Source organism: Malania oleifera, chromosome 1 (genome assembly GCF_029873635.1).
Source record: "Malania oleifera isolate guangnan ecotype guangnan chromosome 1, ASM2987363v1, whole genome shotgun sequence".
NCBI classification, from domain to species: domain Eukaryota; kingdom Viridiplantae; phylum Streptophyta; class Magnoliopsida; order Santalales; family Ximeniaceae; genus Malania; species Malania oleifera.
In genome coordinates, this window is record NC_080417.1 from 115,850,024 (window position 1) to 115,867,401 (window position 17,378).

The 17,378-nt window shown below is 34.0% G+C and overlaps 1 protein-coding gene across 1 annotated transcript; it reads right to left on the minus strand.

Annotated features, from left to right (window-relative positions):
- Window positions 1–1,994: 1,994 nt before the first annotated feature.
- Window positions 1,995–16,617, minus strand: LOC131148394 (E3 ubiquitin-protein ligase PUB23-like). The gene is made up of 2 exons (XM_058098103.1): window positions 15,399–16,617; window positions 1,995–2,146 (listed from the first exon to the last, which is right to left on the minus strand). The coding sequence occupies exons 1-2, from the start codon at window positions 16,615–16,617 to the stop codon at window positions 1,995–1,997; spliced, it is 1,371 nt and encodes a 456-aa protein (XP_057954086.1).
- Between the last annotated feature and the right edge of the window lie 761 nt (window positions 16,618–17,378).

Below are 17,378 nucleotides of genomic sequence, written 5' to 3' on the forward strand. Positions count from 1 at the left end.
TTTTACTAGGTTTGGCTTATACCCAGCCTACGTCATCGCCTTAAGCAAGACCACCTAAGGATTCCACTATACCGTTCCTTTCCAGGCGGAACAAACCATTACAATCCCTCCTTCAATTAGGGTGGAGCCCACTCTCCAAGCGATACCCCACGCTCAATACAACGATCCAACCAACCTTGAACCGTTAAAGAACTACAAGAACAAGAACAAATTCTGGGTGTACAGAAACACTCTCAAAATAGAGTTGATTAGTACAAGTTAGAGTACTAATATACTTCAAATAAAATATCAAATAGACAATATTAAGCTCAAGAATGAATATCAGAAGAGGTTTTTTCTTGGAATTGAGAAATGCAGTAGCAAATCAAGAACCGTAGGCTTTTAATCATCAGAATATCAGTAGTATTCTTTAGCAAGATTTTTATCAAGAGAGGGCTTTAGAAGAGTTTTCAATATGAATGCTTGAATGCTGATTGTATTGCTTGGTATGTAAAAAATCCTTGAGTTTAGGAAGTATTTATAGAGTTCTAGAGAGTAATTCCTTGTTTCCCACTCCTCTTGGAGTGTTTCCCAAGTTTTTATAATGTTTAGAATTCAAAAACTTATTTTTGGAAATTTTCTGTTGCTATTTAAAATTTGAAATTTCTACAGGATAGTCGACTGGGCCTATTCTATTTGGGTTCAGTCGGCTGGGTCAATCAACTGAGTACATTCTATCTGAGCAAAAATTATGTTAAAAAATTTTCAGTTGACTGGGCTTTCTGGTCAGTCGGCTGAGCTGTCAAATTTTCACAATTTTTAATTTTTCAATACTTTGAATCCTTAATTTTTGAAAAACTCAAATGTAACTTCAAAAATCATTTTATGAGATTTTCAAAAATTGGTCTCTAAGTCTATAATGGATCCTAAAGAGCTTCATATTTTCATATTAATATTGAATGAAGTACTTACATAAGACTTCTTAAACGTAAACACTTTAAGCACTAAGTCTTCATGCTTTTTTAATTTCTTTGAGTCCATCTTAACTTCATGTTTCAATATGCTTCAAGCTTCATTAGTGTTGTCTATGCTTCAATATTCATTGAGCTTTCATCTCTCTTTAAATCCAAACTTCAATATCCGATAAGCTTTCATTTGATTTTCTTTGGAGTATAAACTTTCTCCTTTGATAAGCCTTGTGAGCATTGTAAACACTCAATCTTGAACTTGTATGTTTGTTTCCTGAAACAATTATCACTTTAACCAACACTTATTAAACTCCATTGATTTGTTATCATCAAAATAAGATTCGTAAGCCTTACTAGGCTTATATGTTTGTTTCCTGAAACAATGATCACTTTAACCAACACTTGTTAAATTCCAATGATTTGTTATCATCAAAATAAGATTCGTAAGCCTTACTAGGGCAACAATCTCCCCCTTTTTGATGATGACAAATAAGGAGTAAAAAAATGAGTGAACCTTGATAAGACTTCCCCTTACAATAAGCATACTTGTAACAATGTTTGAAAAAAAAATCATATCTCATAGCATCATATTATATCTCATATCACATAGCATCATATTATATCTCATATCGCATAGCATGCATCATATTATATCTCATATCACATAACATCATATTATATCTCATATTGCATAGCGTGCATCATATTATATCTCATGTCACATAGCATCATATTATATCCCATATCACATAACACCATATTATATCTCATATCACATAGCATCATATTATATCTTATCCTTAAGGTTAACAATATATCTCAATGTTATATTCATTTTTGCTCCAAGACTTTTCTCCCCCTTTTGACATTAATCAAAAAGTATTAAAGTAAAGTCAAATGCAGACACTTGAAAGCACAAAATAAATAATCATATTCATCCGGATGCATACAAAAGTGTCAAAAAAACCATCGAGGGATATAAAACAAATAAAACATAGAAACATAGTATCATGAAATTGAGATACAAAGCATAAAGAGCAATAAAAATCAATCATCTACAACATTATCATCATCATTAGCTGCATCTTCTTCATCTTCTCTAGTGCCTTCATCATCACCTTCTTCCTCTTCTTCAGTTGTATCTTCTTCTCCATCACTGGCATTATCACTTGTAGGAGCAGAGCTAATATCCATAGGATCTGTATTGCATGAAGAACTAGCCAAATTCTTTTCAATATGACCAAGTTGCCAATCAAGGGATGAATAGTTGGTCTGAAGAGAAGAAAAATTCTCTTGAAGAGATTGGAGTCTAGATTTCATGTCATAGACGAAGGTGGTGAATTGATGATAAAAAGGAAGATTCAAGAGCTTGCCTTTGCCTTCCACTACCCTTGAGAAACCAACCGTGCTCATATTTTTCATATTTCATTTTCTTGAGTGTAGTAGAATTTAAAAAAAAAAAAATCATAATGGGTAGGTGAGGAAACATATAGATGAGTGGAGATCAGATTCAAAATTCCTTCATAAGGAAGAATGACTAGGAAAGCCTCAATACGGGATATCATCTACTTAAGAACTAAGCTTGACAAGTCAAGTTTCTTGCCTTTGAGCAAACACCATAGCACAAAGCAGTCCAGGTACGAGATATGAGCATAAAAACCAGCCCGAGGGAGGATATTGTATGTGATGATCTTTTGGATTATCTGGGCTTGGAGGTTCATATGCTTTTATAATGGAGGATTTTTTAACGAAACAGGTTTGTTAGCCATGATTAATTGAAGAAATTCTTTGGGAGTAAATCCTTGTTCCATTATCCATGATGATCCAAAGTGGGGACATTCAAAATCTCCTTGGCTTATGTTGAAGATATTGGCCAAGGTTTCAAGTGTAAGAGCAATTGACTTGCCTATTACTTTGGTAGTAATTACGGAGTCTCCTTTAACCAAATTAGCATAGAAAATTTTCACAAGTTTAGGGAAGTGGCCTTTGGCTTGATAGGTAACAAAATTTTTCTAACCCAAATCATTGAACATTGATAGAGTATGGGGAAAATTTTTCTATGAAAAAAGGAAGTATAAAAAATTTTACCCAAAATTGGATCTACTGAACAGAGATGATTTCTATAGATACTCTCGGCATTTGAAGTGACAAGCCATTGTTCAATGGAGGAGTCCTTAGAAGCTTGTGAGGAAGTCTAATGCCAAATTGTTTTTGTTCTTGGCATCTTGAATTTCAATGAAAAATCAAATGGGTAAAACCCTAGATTTTTGTGGGGGAATGATTTTGGATGATGATGCTCGAAGATTAATTGGAGGTGTTTAGAGTTTGGAGTGTTGAAGATCGAAGAGGAGTGAAGATACGGGAGAGGAAAAATAGGGTCAGTTGACTGATTGCTCGAAATGTTAGGGTTTAGTGCTTAGATTTTATTTTAAGATCTATCATTTAGTTGATTGGACTCATGGTCAATTGATTGACCCTTGTTCTCTTTTAAAATTTGTTTCCATCAGTCAGTCGACTGGACTCGTGGTCAGTCGGCTGAACCTTTTTTCTCTTTTTAAAATTAGGTCTTCACACAACCTCTCAACTGTCTAACAATCCAAGTTCTCTTCTTATAGATATAAATTTGTCTTCTCGTAGAGGTTTTGTGAAAATATCTGCCCATTGGTCAATTTTATTCACAAATTCAAGTATAATATCCTCTTTTTGCACATGATCTCTTAAAAAATGATGTCTTATATCAATATATGTAGTACTTGAGTGTGATATTGGATTTTTAGATATGTTTATTGCACTAGTATTATCACACTCAATTGGTATGACTGAGTACTCTAAATTAAAATCTTTTAATTGTTGTTTCATATGGAGTGTTTTTGCACAACAACTATCGGCTGCCACATACTCACCTTCAGCAGTTGACAAGGCTATGAAATTTTTTTTCTTGGAAAACCAAAAGACAAGAGACTGTCCTAGAAAGTGGCAAGCTCCACTTGTACTTTTTCTATCTATCTTACACCTTGCATAGTCGGCATCCAAATAGCTAATCATTTTGAACTCGATGTCCTTAGGATACCAAAGACCTAAGTCTATTATTCCTATTAAGTATCTTAGAATTCTTTTAACAGCTATTTGATGTGATTCTTTAGGTGTTGATTGAAAACATGCACACATGCAAACACTAAACATTATATCGAGCCTACTTGTCGTTAGATATAGTAAACTTCGTATCATACCTCTATAGTATTTCATATTTACCGGTTTCCCTTTTTCATCTTTGTCGAGGCTTGTTTAAGTACTCATAGGTGTCCCTATGGGTTTGCTTCCTTCCATATCAAACCTTTTAAGCATATCTCTTATATATTTTGATTGATTTATAAATGTTCCATTTTTAGCTTGCTTAATTTGTAAACTTAGGAAGTAATTTAATTCTCTCATCATACTCATTTCAAACTCATTTTGCATACACTTTTCAAATTCCTTACATAATTCTTCATTTGTTGGACCAAATATAATATCATCCACATAGATTTGTATAATTAACATGTATTTATTTTTGGTTTTAATGAATAAGATGCTATCCACCTTTCCTCTTGAGAAGCCATTTTCTAATAAGGATTTGATCAATCTCTCATGCCAAGCTCTAGGAGCTTGTTTTAGTTCATACAATGCTTTAGTTAATCTAAATACATGATCAGGATGCTTTATGTCCTCAAAACCAGGAGACTGTTCCACATAAACTTCTTCTTTTATAAAACCATTTAGAAAATCATTTTTTACATCCATTTGATATAATTTGAATTCTTTATGAGATGCATATGCTAATAACATCCTAATAGCTTCCATTTTTGCTACAAGAGCAAAAGTCTCATCGTAGTCTATTCCTTCTTCTTGATTGTATCCCTAAGCTACAAGTCTTACTTTATTTCTTACAACTATGTTATTTTCATATTTTTATTCCTAAATACCCATTTAGTTCTGATTATTGAGTGGTCATCAGGTCTAGGAACTAACTTCCATACTTTACTTTCAAATTAGTTTAATTCTTCTTGCATAGCTATTATCCAAAAATCATCACTTAAAGCTTCTTCTATATGTTATAGGTTCTTCTTGTGATAAAAATGCATAGTGGTTACATAAGTTCTTTAATGATGATCTAGTAGTTACTCCTCTAGTAGGTTCTCCGATTATTTGATCTTTAGGGTGATATCTTACATATTTCCATTCTTTTGGTAATTCAGTATTTTCAACAACATCATTATTTGATTTTTATTTATATATTTTTCTTCTTTTGCTTCAACAATTTCTAAGTCTTCTAATTTTTTAGCATTTTGAACTTCTTCAGCTTTTGTTGTCTTATTGAAAGGATTTTCTTCATCGAATGTTATATAAATTGATTCAACAATAGTAAGGGTCCTTTTATTGTATATTCTAAAAGTTTTGCTTTTTAATGAATACCCCAAGAATATTCCTTCATCAACTTTTGCATCAAATTTTCCTAACACATCTTTATCATTTAATACAAAGCATTTGCAACCAAACGCATGAAAGTACGAAATGTTAGGCCTTCTCTCTTTCCAAAGTTCATATGGTGTTTTATTTAATTTTGATTTTATTGATACTTTATTGATTACATAGTATGCGGTATTCATGGCTTTAACCCAAAAGTATTTTGGTAAATTGTGTTCATTTAACATTGTTCTTGCCATTTCTTGAAGAGGTCTATTTTTCTTTGAACAACTCCATTTTGTTATGGAGTTCTAGGTGCTGAGAAATTATGACTAATTCCATGATCATTACAAAATTTATCAACATTTTGTTGTTGAATTCTCTTCCTTGATCACTTGTTATGTTTGAGACATTATATCCTTTTTCATTTTGAAGTTTCTTGCATAGATTTATCAACATATTACAAGCTTCATCCTTGGAGGCTAAAAACAATACCCAAGTAAACCTAGAATAGTCATCAAGTATTACAAAAGTATATTGCTTACCTCCTAAACTTTGAGTTCTAGTTAGACCAAACAAATCCAAATGTATAAGTTTTGAGGGTCTACTAGTTGATATATGTTTCTTCTTTTTAAAGCTTGTCTTGATTTTTTTCCCAAGTTGGCAAGTATCACAAATTTTATCTTTAATGAACTTTGTGTTTGGTAAACCTTTAGCTAAGTTCTTTCTAGATAGGTTTGATAATAAGTCCATGCTTGCATGTCCTAACCTTCTATGCCAAAGCCAACTAGCTTCATTTATGGCAGCCAAACATGTTACATCTTGAGAGACTAAGTTTTCTAGGTTTATACAATATACTTGTTTACTCCATAGGCTATGAATAGAATTTCATGATTTTTAAGGTCTTGAACTATACACTTATCTTTCTTAAAGATTATGTCATGACCTTTGTCACTAAGTTGATTTATACTTAAAATATTATTTTTTAGTCCATCCACTAACAAAACATCATCGATAATAAGTGAGGGCTCTTTACCAATTTTACCTATACCAACGATTTTACCTTTGGCATTGTCACCGAAGGTCACATATCCACTAGCTTTTTGAACTAGGGACATGAACTTTGTTCTATCTCCTGTCATATGTATTGACCACCCAAGTGTCCAATTAGGGCATATCGGGTCCAAACCAAGCTCGGTTAGTCCTGATACGTCCATCACATCGAACTGGACATGCCAGATTTGACAGTCCCCAAAAACTCCTCCTCGATAGCTTTTTCCCCACTTAGAAGAGCAGTTATAATAGAAAAAAACTTAGTAAACTTAGTTTATTTTAACCACTCAAGTGTCCAATTCAGGTAAACGAGGTCCAAACCGAGTTCGGTCAGTCGCGACACATTCGTCACATCGAATTGGACGTTCCGGATCTGACGGTCCCCAAAAACTCCTCCACGAGTGTAATGACCTGCTACTTATATAACATTTTTTTTCATAAATACCATCTATCTAAAATACTACTGAAAAATATATTAGGCTTAAGGAAGCATCAAAGAAACTCTATATGTCATATACACCTAAGCAGCGATATACAAGAAACTGTAAGCTATCATATATACAATATTAGAAAGCTATAATATTCTCAAGTATATTTACAATACAAAATACCTAGTGACAACATCAAAAACCTAGGATCTACCCCAACTCACTGGCACAAATGATACACCTACCCTCCCAGTAAGGGCAGCGCAAGGTAACCTTTACCCGCGAACCTGATCTGCTCGCCTAACTGGATCTCCTGAAAAATAGTAAGTCACTAGGATGAGACAACACTCAATAAGAGGAAATATGATATCACTAGTGTGTGGCGGCTGAGTTGTACATTTAATATACTGAAATAATACCAATACTATAAAATGAGTAAGCTGATATACTATACAAAACACATGTCACGTAGTTTAAAATACGATTGTGTATCTGAGTTTACTATTTGTACATACTACTAGTATGATAATATAAACTACTATTGTATGATATAGCTGTACATAGGAACTTCTTATATACCTTGTGTGACGACCTCAAAAATCTTAATATAAAATGAAACATAATAAATAAAATAAAATAAAAATCAACCCGAACCCGTGGGTAACGAGGACACCTGTCATTCACAGCGGAAACCTACGCAACAGTAAATATAAATCACATTCTCAAAACCGTAATATACATAATACCAGAGTTTACTACATCACCAAAATACTGTATTTATATACAACCTCTAAAACATCAAAATAGACCTAGGATTATACAAAAAAAATCTCCTGATCCTAGATCAACGCTTACCCTTCTAGTAGGGGAGCTCAACTCACTCAACGGCGGCCTTGACCCGCCGGTCTCTCTGGGTTTCCTGAAAAATTAATTAAGTTCGAGGGTGAGACACTTCTCAGTAAGGGAAAATAAACTAAATACAGTTGTGTGACAGTATGAACATTTAAGGCAATTATACATAGAGAGTACATTTCATATTTCTGTAAACGTTAATCATATCATACCGAATCATCATATACTTTTATATTTGCTAATCAATCATATGGTACATAAAACATCTGTTATAACTGATAATATTGAAAACATACCCAGGACGAATGGCTAGCTGATGTCATGTACCCCATGACGGCTTGTGCAGCCTGAAGGTAGGACTCGACAATGGCTGGTCGACCACTGCCGAGTCAAAAATGTCTGTAAGTACAATAGGCCCACCACACCCTGGTTCGGACTGCCAGGTGGACGTCCACACTCTACTGAAAGTCACATCGACTATCCATCTCCCACCCCCTCGTGGGGCGGTTAGCACCAATCTGATCATAGTATTTGATCTATAAGATATGGTACTGTGCTCCTGAATTGAACTAAACTAACATCCGGATTCTGATAACATATAATACATGATATTATAGCATTTTTCATAATTTCATAAATACGACCTCGCGCTGAAGTCATTTCATAAATACAGCCTCGCGCCGAACATTTCATAATTACAGCCTCGCGCTGAACATTTCATAAATACATCCTCGCGCCGGACATCTCATAAATACGGCCTCACGCCGAACATTTCATTAAAAAATGGCCTCGTGCCGAAATCATACGTAAAACACAGCCTTGCGCCGAATATCTCATACATATCATTTTGAAAATAAATCAATTATCATGTATTTTCAACATTATTTATACTGTAACATTTCATATTCCTGAAAACATGCTTCATTCATAACAAACTCACATCGTAATACATTTCACGTAAAATAATATTCATGCCACACATTTGTTGTATAAAGTTATACATTGTATTCTAAAAATCATAATTTCTGGAATCTCATGCATATATATACATTTCAACATAATAATAGTATTTTCTCAAACGTGCATTTCCTTTTTAATTTACAGATATAATACGCTTTCCTAAAAATAAGTTTACTCATACATAATAATAATTTGCATGGAAAATAACTACTTTAGTTTATTCCCTTACCTCGCTACTGAGAAAAACCCTTATAAATTCTAGCCTCACACCTGTAGGATTCCCTAATCAATACCCTAAAAATGAAAACTCCCAATACTAAACTTTAGTATTTTCACGTGTATATCATTTCATATAACTACCGTAAGATTAAATTTGGCTTAAAAAGCCTTACCTCAACTCAGGGATGATTTTCAACGGAGTTCCACCCACGATCCGCTCCGACAGATATGTAGAGAACTTCTCCAAGAGCGTCGTGGTGGCTTCAGACCGTCGATCCGGTGAGCAATGGAGCCGAAATCGAAGAGAGAAGGGAGAGAAACCGAATAGAGAAAGGGAGAGAGAGAGAAAGAAAGAGAAAGAGAGAGATTTTTCTAAATTTTGATGTTTAAATCCGGGTTTTTGATATTTATAGGACTAGATTCGTTGACAAGACACGTCACCTCATCGACAAGTCCTGTAGAAAGCTCGTCGACGAACCTGCACCTTCGTCGACGAATTTCAGACTTCCCTAAAACCCTCTCTCGGCATCTTCTCGTCTACGAATCTTATCTTCATCAACGAGGTCCTCTTATACCCTCGTCGACGAATCCCCTGTGTTCGTCGACAAGGCCCTGATAATTTTCTTCGGTTATTCCTTCCAAAGTGTAATGTCATCGACGAACACGAACTCCTTCTGTTACTGTTTCCATTTCAATTCCTCTTTATTATTTAAATCCCATTATTATTCGGGTTGTCACACCCTGAGATTTGTACGTCATGATTTAATCCTTCATAATAGGATTGTGTGGCCCATAAGTTGGACTTACTCTGGTTGGCCTACCAGGAAAGTCAATCTGTCTCTAACATCCATCACGCTAACCCACTGTAACCTCTCTGGGCAATCTCCAAATATAACATCGTCTAACTAGCCACCTCAACCCAGCTCACTAAGGAGACTGCAATCTCTTCTGGCACGGTTAGACGGAATCCACATACTATCTGAGTTATATGGTTGCACTCTATCTGTAATAGCAATGGTACTGTGCTCTGCTGTCTATATCTATTTGAAATTTCCACAGGGATATGATACTGTGTAATACTAATATATATATATATATATATATATATATATACTTATCTTGCTATTTTAACATGATTTCAAAGCAACCATAACACTATAAATTTGAGTTGTAATATCTAAAATATCTATCTGTAATATCTGTTTGTAATATCTGTAATTTCTTTCTGAAATATCTGTAATATATGTCTGGAAAATCTATAATTTATGTTTGTAATATCTTTCTGTAATATCTATAATATCTGTCTGAGTGTTATGATTTAGAAATCATGTTATTCTGAAAAATGTTGTAAATCTTACTTTCTGCTAATAAACTGTATAACTGGATATCTGTAAGATTTCATAATCAACATATTAAACTATGATAAACTCAGGCCACAAAACTGTGTAATTAAAATCTTATGCTTCATATATGTAATGTCTCTAGAATAATAGTACTCATGAAATTCTGGGAAAATAACTGAACAACATGCTTGTAAATATACATACATAATCTTTTGTTAAACATTCTAAAAATTCCCTAGCATAGCATATTTCTCTTACCTAATTTTCAAAATCTCCTACTGTACTCTGGCCCTACACCCGCAGGGTTCCCCGTTCAAAACCCTTAAAACAACATTTCCCAAAACAAAATATCAGTATTTCTTTGTTTACTACATTTCTTATAACTGTGGGAAAGGAAAATACTAAATAAAATGTCTTACCTTGAGATTAGGATGAATTTCAAACCAACGCCACCAACGATCCGCTCTGGCAGACTTGAAGAAAACTTTCCCAAGAGTATCGTGGTGGCCTCGGATCGTCGAATTGGCGATGAAAGGAGCCGGAATCGAAGAGAGAAGGGGAGAGGATCGTTTTAGAGAGAGAAAGAGAAAGGATCTTTTTGCACAAATTTTCTTCTAAAAAATCCAGGTTTTAGCTATTTATAACCTTGGATTCGTCGATGAGACACGTCATCTTGTCAACGAGTCCATGAAGAAAGTTCGTCGACGAACCTGAACCCATCGTCAACGAATTTCAAACTGCTAAAACCCCCCTCTTGGTATCTTCTCATCAACGAGACGTGACCTCGTCGACGAGACCCTCATGTATTCTTGTCGACGAATTCTCTGTGTTCGTTGATAAAACCCTGCTTAATTTTTTGGGTTATTATACCCAGAGCTTTTCCCCACTTAGAAGTAAAGTTAAAATATAAACAAACTAATTAGCACATAAACTTAGCTTACAATTCGGTCATATGAGGTTCGAACCGAGTGAGGTGACTTTCGACTAATCAAATTTAGTTATTTACGATTGTATCATTTTTTACACTATGTCCGAATGTCCGATCATTTTGCTATCAAATCATATTTAATTATAGTGTATATATATATATATATATATAGTACTATAACGTACATTTTATACTAATTTCTTGTATAATTATTATTTTGTAGGGTTTGCAACTGTCACACCACTACGACGATGACAGGTACTATAGTAGGGTTAGATGCACACAACTTTAACTTTTCCTTTTCCTGTATTCTTTGTTACCTAAACAGAACTATTTTTTATTTTTTAATTTCAATTTGTATTTGTATATATATATATATTTGAAATTTAAATAATTTGTATTTGAATTTTGAATAATTTATGAATATTTTATTAATCTTGGTTTAATTTTATGTATGTCACAATGTAATTACAGGTTTTTACAATAATTTCCCAAAAAAAAAAATTATTTCAAAGTATTAGTGACGATTTGCAAAAATGTTACTAATGATAGCAGGATGAACTTTTAGTGACAATTTTAATAACCGTCACTAAAAGCTTAACATTAGTGACGGTTTAATCACCGTCACTAATACTTCGACTTTAGTGACGAATTTGAGTAGAGAATGTGTATGATTTATAGTGACGGTCTTTTGATATTAATGACGGAAGACATCCATCACTAATACTACATTATTAGTGACAGCTTGAATTATTTATCACTAATAATTATTAGTATCCGCAGATCTACTGATAAAGTTATAACCACTACTAATACTGATATAACCGTGACTAATGGTATTAGTGATGATTCTTTTATTATTTGTGACAGTTTAAAGCCGTCACTAATAACCAGTTTTCTTGTAGTGTTATGTGGATTATTATTTATTTCCTTATTTTTGTGTTGATTTATAGGTGTGATTGTACACCTAGCTTCTATAAATATAGTTGGTGTACAAGTGATATTAAAGTTTAAAATTCAATTATGAGGTTTAAAAGTTCAGAAATTATAGCGGTACAGCTTGAGTAGAACACACATGCCACAAACATGAGAGAACATAGATCCATGCCAGAGGGAAGATTGAAGAAAGGCTTGACTAGAGGCTAGCTAAAGAAAGCACAAAAATTAATAACCAAACAAAGAAAAGACTAAAATTCATGGCAAATAAAGATGAAACATTAAAGGAGAAAAAGAAAAAAAGAGAGGAGAAGATGGGCAATAGGCATAAATAATTCCGCTACCCTTTTCAAATTTAGTCAAACGAAACTACCAAACAAGTTATGAAATTTTTGTTCAATTAATCAGGGATGTTTATGTACCATTGGCATGAATAAAAATTTCAAACATTTCCTTCCAAGAAAGAGAGAATGAGAATATGGATAAATTTGAAAATTTCCACTTTGATTTCAATTTTTAATTGCTTGAAATATCCTTGCATAAATACATTAATATTGATTAAATCATAGTCATACAATATAGGAAAATTTTAATTTTTTTATATTACATATGAATTCTAGCCACTAATGAGCCCTTTAGACCCACTGGTGCGATACCAAACCTACGGATCAGCGTCCTCCGTCCTCAGGTCTCGCTGATTAGAGAAAAATTTGATTGTCTTACTAATATCTAATTTTAAATATTTAATTACAACTAACATACATTGTTTACTAACTACTCGTAACTAATTCATAATTACAACCCTTTCTTGGTGTCTACTTTTTATTATTTTAAAGTTTAAATATATAAATTTTTAAAATTCAATAAGAAATTTACTATTAAACCACATTTTCCCTATTAACTAAATAATAATTCATAATGGGATATAGCATAAATGTCAAAGATGTATAAAAACAATATAATTAAATTATAAATGGGTAACATAAAAGGGTAGCCTTATGTACAAAACATCTGTGTATGCGGGGTAGTTCAAGAAAAGGATGGACCACGAACAGTCTATGGTATGCAACATTATCTTACATTTCTACAAGAGGCTATTTTCATACTTAGAACTTGTGGCCCTCATATCACATGACGACAACTTCAAGCAAATTCCATGCATTTGATGATTGGTGTGACAAATAAGAACAACAATATACACTATGGAAAAACCTCAAATAAGGTATGAAGTTGAAACATTCTTTTCTTGTTAGCTTAATTTCTTCCCTTATTTAGCATACGTTTAAAATAATAGACAAAGAGAAAAAAAAAATCATGATTACACAAGTGTATATGTTTTCATTCATAATGATTTATGCAAGAAGAATGATCAAATTATATATACAAAAAAAGCTCAAACAAAATCTATCTAAGAAGGTCAAGTGAAGCCAAAATCTTTTGTTATGATTAGTTCTACTTTTTAGGACATAATTTAGTTTTAAATATTTTGAAGTAGACATGGAAAGTATAATAATTTTTATTGATACAAATTTATATAAACAAACTTTTTAAATTTACATGGAGAGATAAATGCTTTCAACCAATTTCTATGACTTTTTGTGAATATATATATATATATATATATATATATATATATATATATTGCATAATACTGAGTGCAAACTTCTATAGAGACAACAAACTATGAACGAATGTTTGTTTGGTTGTGTATGCGCATGTGAACTGAGAAGATTATTTGGAAGGAGAGTACTTGGCCTCCAAGCCTAAACATGCATATCTTCAAGTAGATGCAGGGAAAAACATATTTGCACTATTTTGGTGTTTAGGAGCTTAACCCCCCCATCCACACACATAAGCACACATTACGATGACATTGTTGTCGAACTTTCAATTCTGACTTCATATATGGTCGATCAACAAAGAAAGTACTGTAACTATAATAATTGTTGAGTATAAGTATCTAGTTTGACCCAACAAAGTTTGTTCAAGACAACCCTACATTTGTTTGATACTTTTTTCAAAAATTAAATTGATTCATTTCATTTTCCAATAATGCGTCACACATTTTGAACACAATCTTGAGACTTTCCTCCAACAACTACAAGAACCAACATTCCTTGGTACTTAATTTTATGGATGTGTACATTATAAATATGCTCAAATTATGAAATATAAACTATATATATGGGGCACAAGCTTTAGAGAGGTTGCAAAGAAATTTTCTTTGGAGAGGAACAGATGAAAAATTTAAATATCCATTGGCAAAATGGAATTCAATCACTCGCTCCAAATCCTGTGATAGATTGGGTATTAAACACCTTGAGAAGGTGAACAAAGCTCTTTTGGGGAAATGGATATGGCAGTTCAGCAAGGAAGACGAAGGTTTTTGGAAATCAATAATTTGCATTAAGTACGAGTACAATGTGTCTGACTGGTACCCGTTGTTAAGCTCGGGAGGAGTTAGGTGGAGCCCATGGAATGTCTCAAAGCTTGAAGTATGTCTCAGAAGAATGAAAGCAGCAATTTCGGCAATTATATGTTAGGAAATCTAGAAAAAAAGAAATGGGAGATCTTCAAGGAGAATATTTACGTCATAGTTTCAATTGTATTTGACCGTTGTTTATCAAATTTGTTTCGTTGGTCTAGGTCCAATACCCTTTTGTCATCCTTGGATTGGGAAGAGTTCTCTTATATTTTCTTTGATTGGGAGGGTGATTCTATCCTCGCCTTCATCTGCTATCTTGATTAAAGAATCCAAACATCTTACTTGAATTTTTCTCTTTTTAATGATATTACCTCTTTTTTTAAATAAAAAAAAAACATATATATATATATATATATATATATATATCGTAAGTAATCAATGCACATGAAACTTATTTGTATAAGGTGCATTGATAATTTCTGCAAGACATCCTAAACTAATTACTTCAATTAATGATTTTACTTCTAAAAGAAGAAAAAGTACTAAATATGCGTGCATAGATATGTATTTTTAAAAAGCTAATTAATTGCATATGGGTCGAATTCTATACATAAATCCTAACTTTTCGAATGTTATTGCATAATCAAATAAAAATCAAGAAAGGTTGTGGAAGAGCCAACCACCACAGGTAAGAAATATTTTAATTTATTCGGACCCAAAATCCTTGCAAGAGTATGTCCCAGCATGGAAAAAATATTAATACATACAAAACAAAAACCCCTATATATGTATTCTTGAAAATTAAACACCAATGTTGTTAACAAATTTAAGGCCTCGTATAACCTAGCTAGCTAGCATATATACCTTGTAGACATCGTGAAAAACAAGGAGAGTCTCTCCACGCACTAGAGTGCAATGCAAGGATTTCCAATACTCTATCTTTCAAATATGCAGCGCAGTCCGCTTCCATCACCATGCAAAGCTTTGCCACTCCTCCAACCACCAACATTTCCCTAAGCACCGCCCGAGTCCCCGCAAACTTACATATCAACAAAAGAATTGAAATCCCTCGATCGTCAACAGTTGCTGACACCCTCATAATCCTCCTCGAAACCATGGCGATCCCGCCTCTGTGACTTAGGAGCTGAGCTCTCCCATCTGCACAGGAGCATAAATGAAACAATATCCCGAATATGAGCTCACTGGTTCTCTTCTCAGGCATGCCGAGCTCGAGCTCAATGAGCCTAAAAACTGCCCCGGCTTCGACCATCACCATTCGGTTTCTTCCCCTTGGACAAGCATCTAATAACACTTGCAAAGCGGTATTGATGATTCTCTTCTGAGAGCCTAATCTTTCATTCCCTAGGACACCTAAAATTCTATCATAGAACTCTAGTTTTAGCCTCTCTAGTATATTAGCACTCGCTGTTTCCATGAGTGCTTTCAATATTAGTACTGCATGTCCTTTAGCCGCGACATCCTTATAGATCTCCAACCCTAAAGCCCAACTCAACGAGTCGATAATTTGATCATTTGGGTCGAGGAGTACTGCCCTTTCAGCCGGTGAATTAGTCAAAACAAGATGGAGAACCCTTAGAGCTTCGTCGAGACCCGAGATCTGCCCTTTCTTGTGACAATTTACGATAATTGATGCCATGGTATTAGCCACGCCAGCTTCTGCCATGTACTTCCTGTTGCTCTGGTTGTCCGTGGCCAACAACTCCAGCCTTTTTAGGGTTTTTAGCTGCAACTTAGGGTTTTGGAGATCTTGTAGGATTTTCAGGAGATGGGATTTTCTGAGAGGTGCTTGGGGAGTGGGAATCTGATCAACACCGTTGGATGCATTTTCCATGCACCATGCTTGGATCAGACGGCGGAGGGTGTGGTTGGGGGTTAGGTCGGAGTCCGGCGGCAGCCGCTGCTTGGTGACCGGACAAGTGGTGGTGTCGCAGGTGAACAGCCAGAGCTCGATGCTTTTCCGGTCGTAGGTGATGCCGGTCACGGTGGTCACCGGATCTTTCATGATCTGAAGACTTATAGGGCAGACGAAGTATTCAGGAATTTCCACACTGCTGCTATCCATGAAATGCAAGGTAACATGAAAATGAAACAAGGAAAAGAAAAGAAAACTCAGGAGAAGCTAGCTAAAAAATATGAAGAAACTCGAAATGGGGATTGATGAAATTAATGTTGAAGGAGCATTTGTTGGTGGGTGATTTATGGAGAGGATGAGATATATAGGGGAGGAAATGAGTAAATTAATTAAATAATAATTAAGGTTTTGATTTGAGTGGTCCTGTTTGGAGTCAACGATTACGGTAATTGGGCATTCGGTGGTCAAACCATATTAGGGGAATGGCCAAAAAGCCTGTGCATCTTGAATGATGGTGTAAGATTGCTTGCCCGAAAGAATGATGGTGTGTGATATTTAAAATTGACGGGGGGCTATAATAGTTATTTGACTTTGTTCGTATCTTCTCTTTAATTGAAGTTCAAGTCAACTGAGTGGGCTACCTTGGAGAATTTTTGCGTTGGTGCAGGTCAACTTCAAAATAATGTTGACTTTCTTTTTTTTTTCCCTGTTTTTAATATTTGATTTTAAATTATGGCTGACCAGGAATAAAGGTAATAATATTTGATTTTAAATTATGGTTGATCAGGATTAAAGGTAATAATCTAAATTATTAGAAAGATTATTAGAATTACTTTGGGTAGATATGGAATCAGTTACTTTACTCGATTCATTTTAAGAATACTTTGTGACTAGATCGCGTGAATTTTTTTTTTTTAATTTTACTTTTAAAAATCTCATATTCTAATTTTGGAAATGAAAATAAAAGGATT

Coding starts and splice junctions, on each gene's coding strand:
- LOC131148394 (XM_058098103.1), bottom strand. CDS start 16,617: ATGGATAGCAGCAGTGTGGAAATTCCTGAATACTTCGTCTGCCCTATA. Junction 2,147..15,398: donor TTTTTCACGATGTCTACAAG/GTATATATGCTA, acceptor CATGCAATACAG/ATCCTATGGATATTAGCTCT.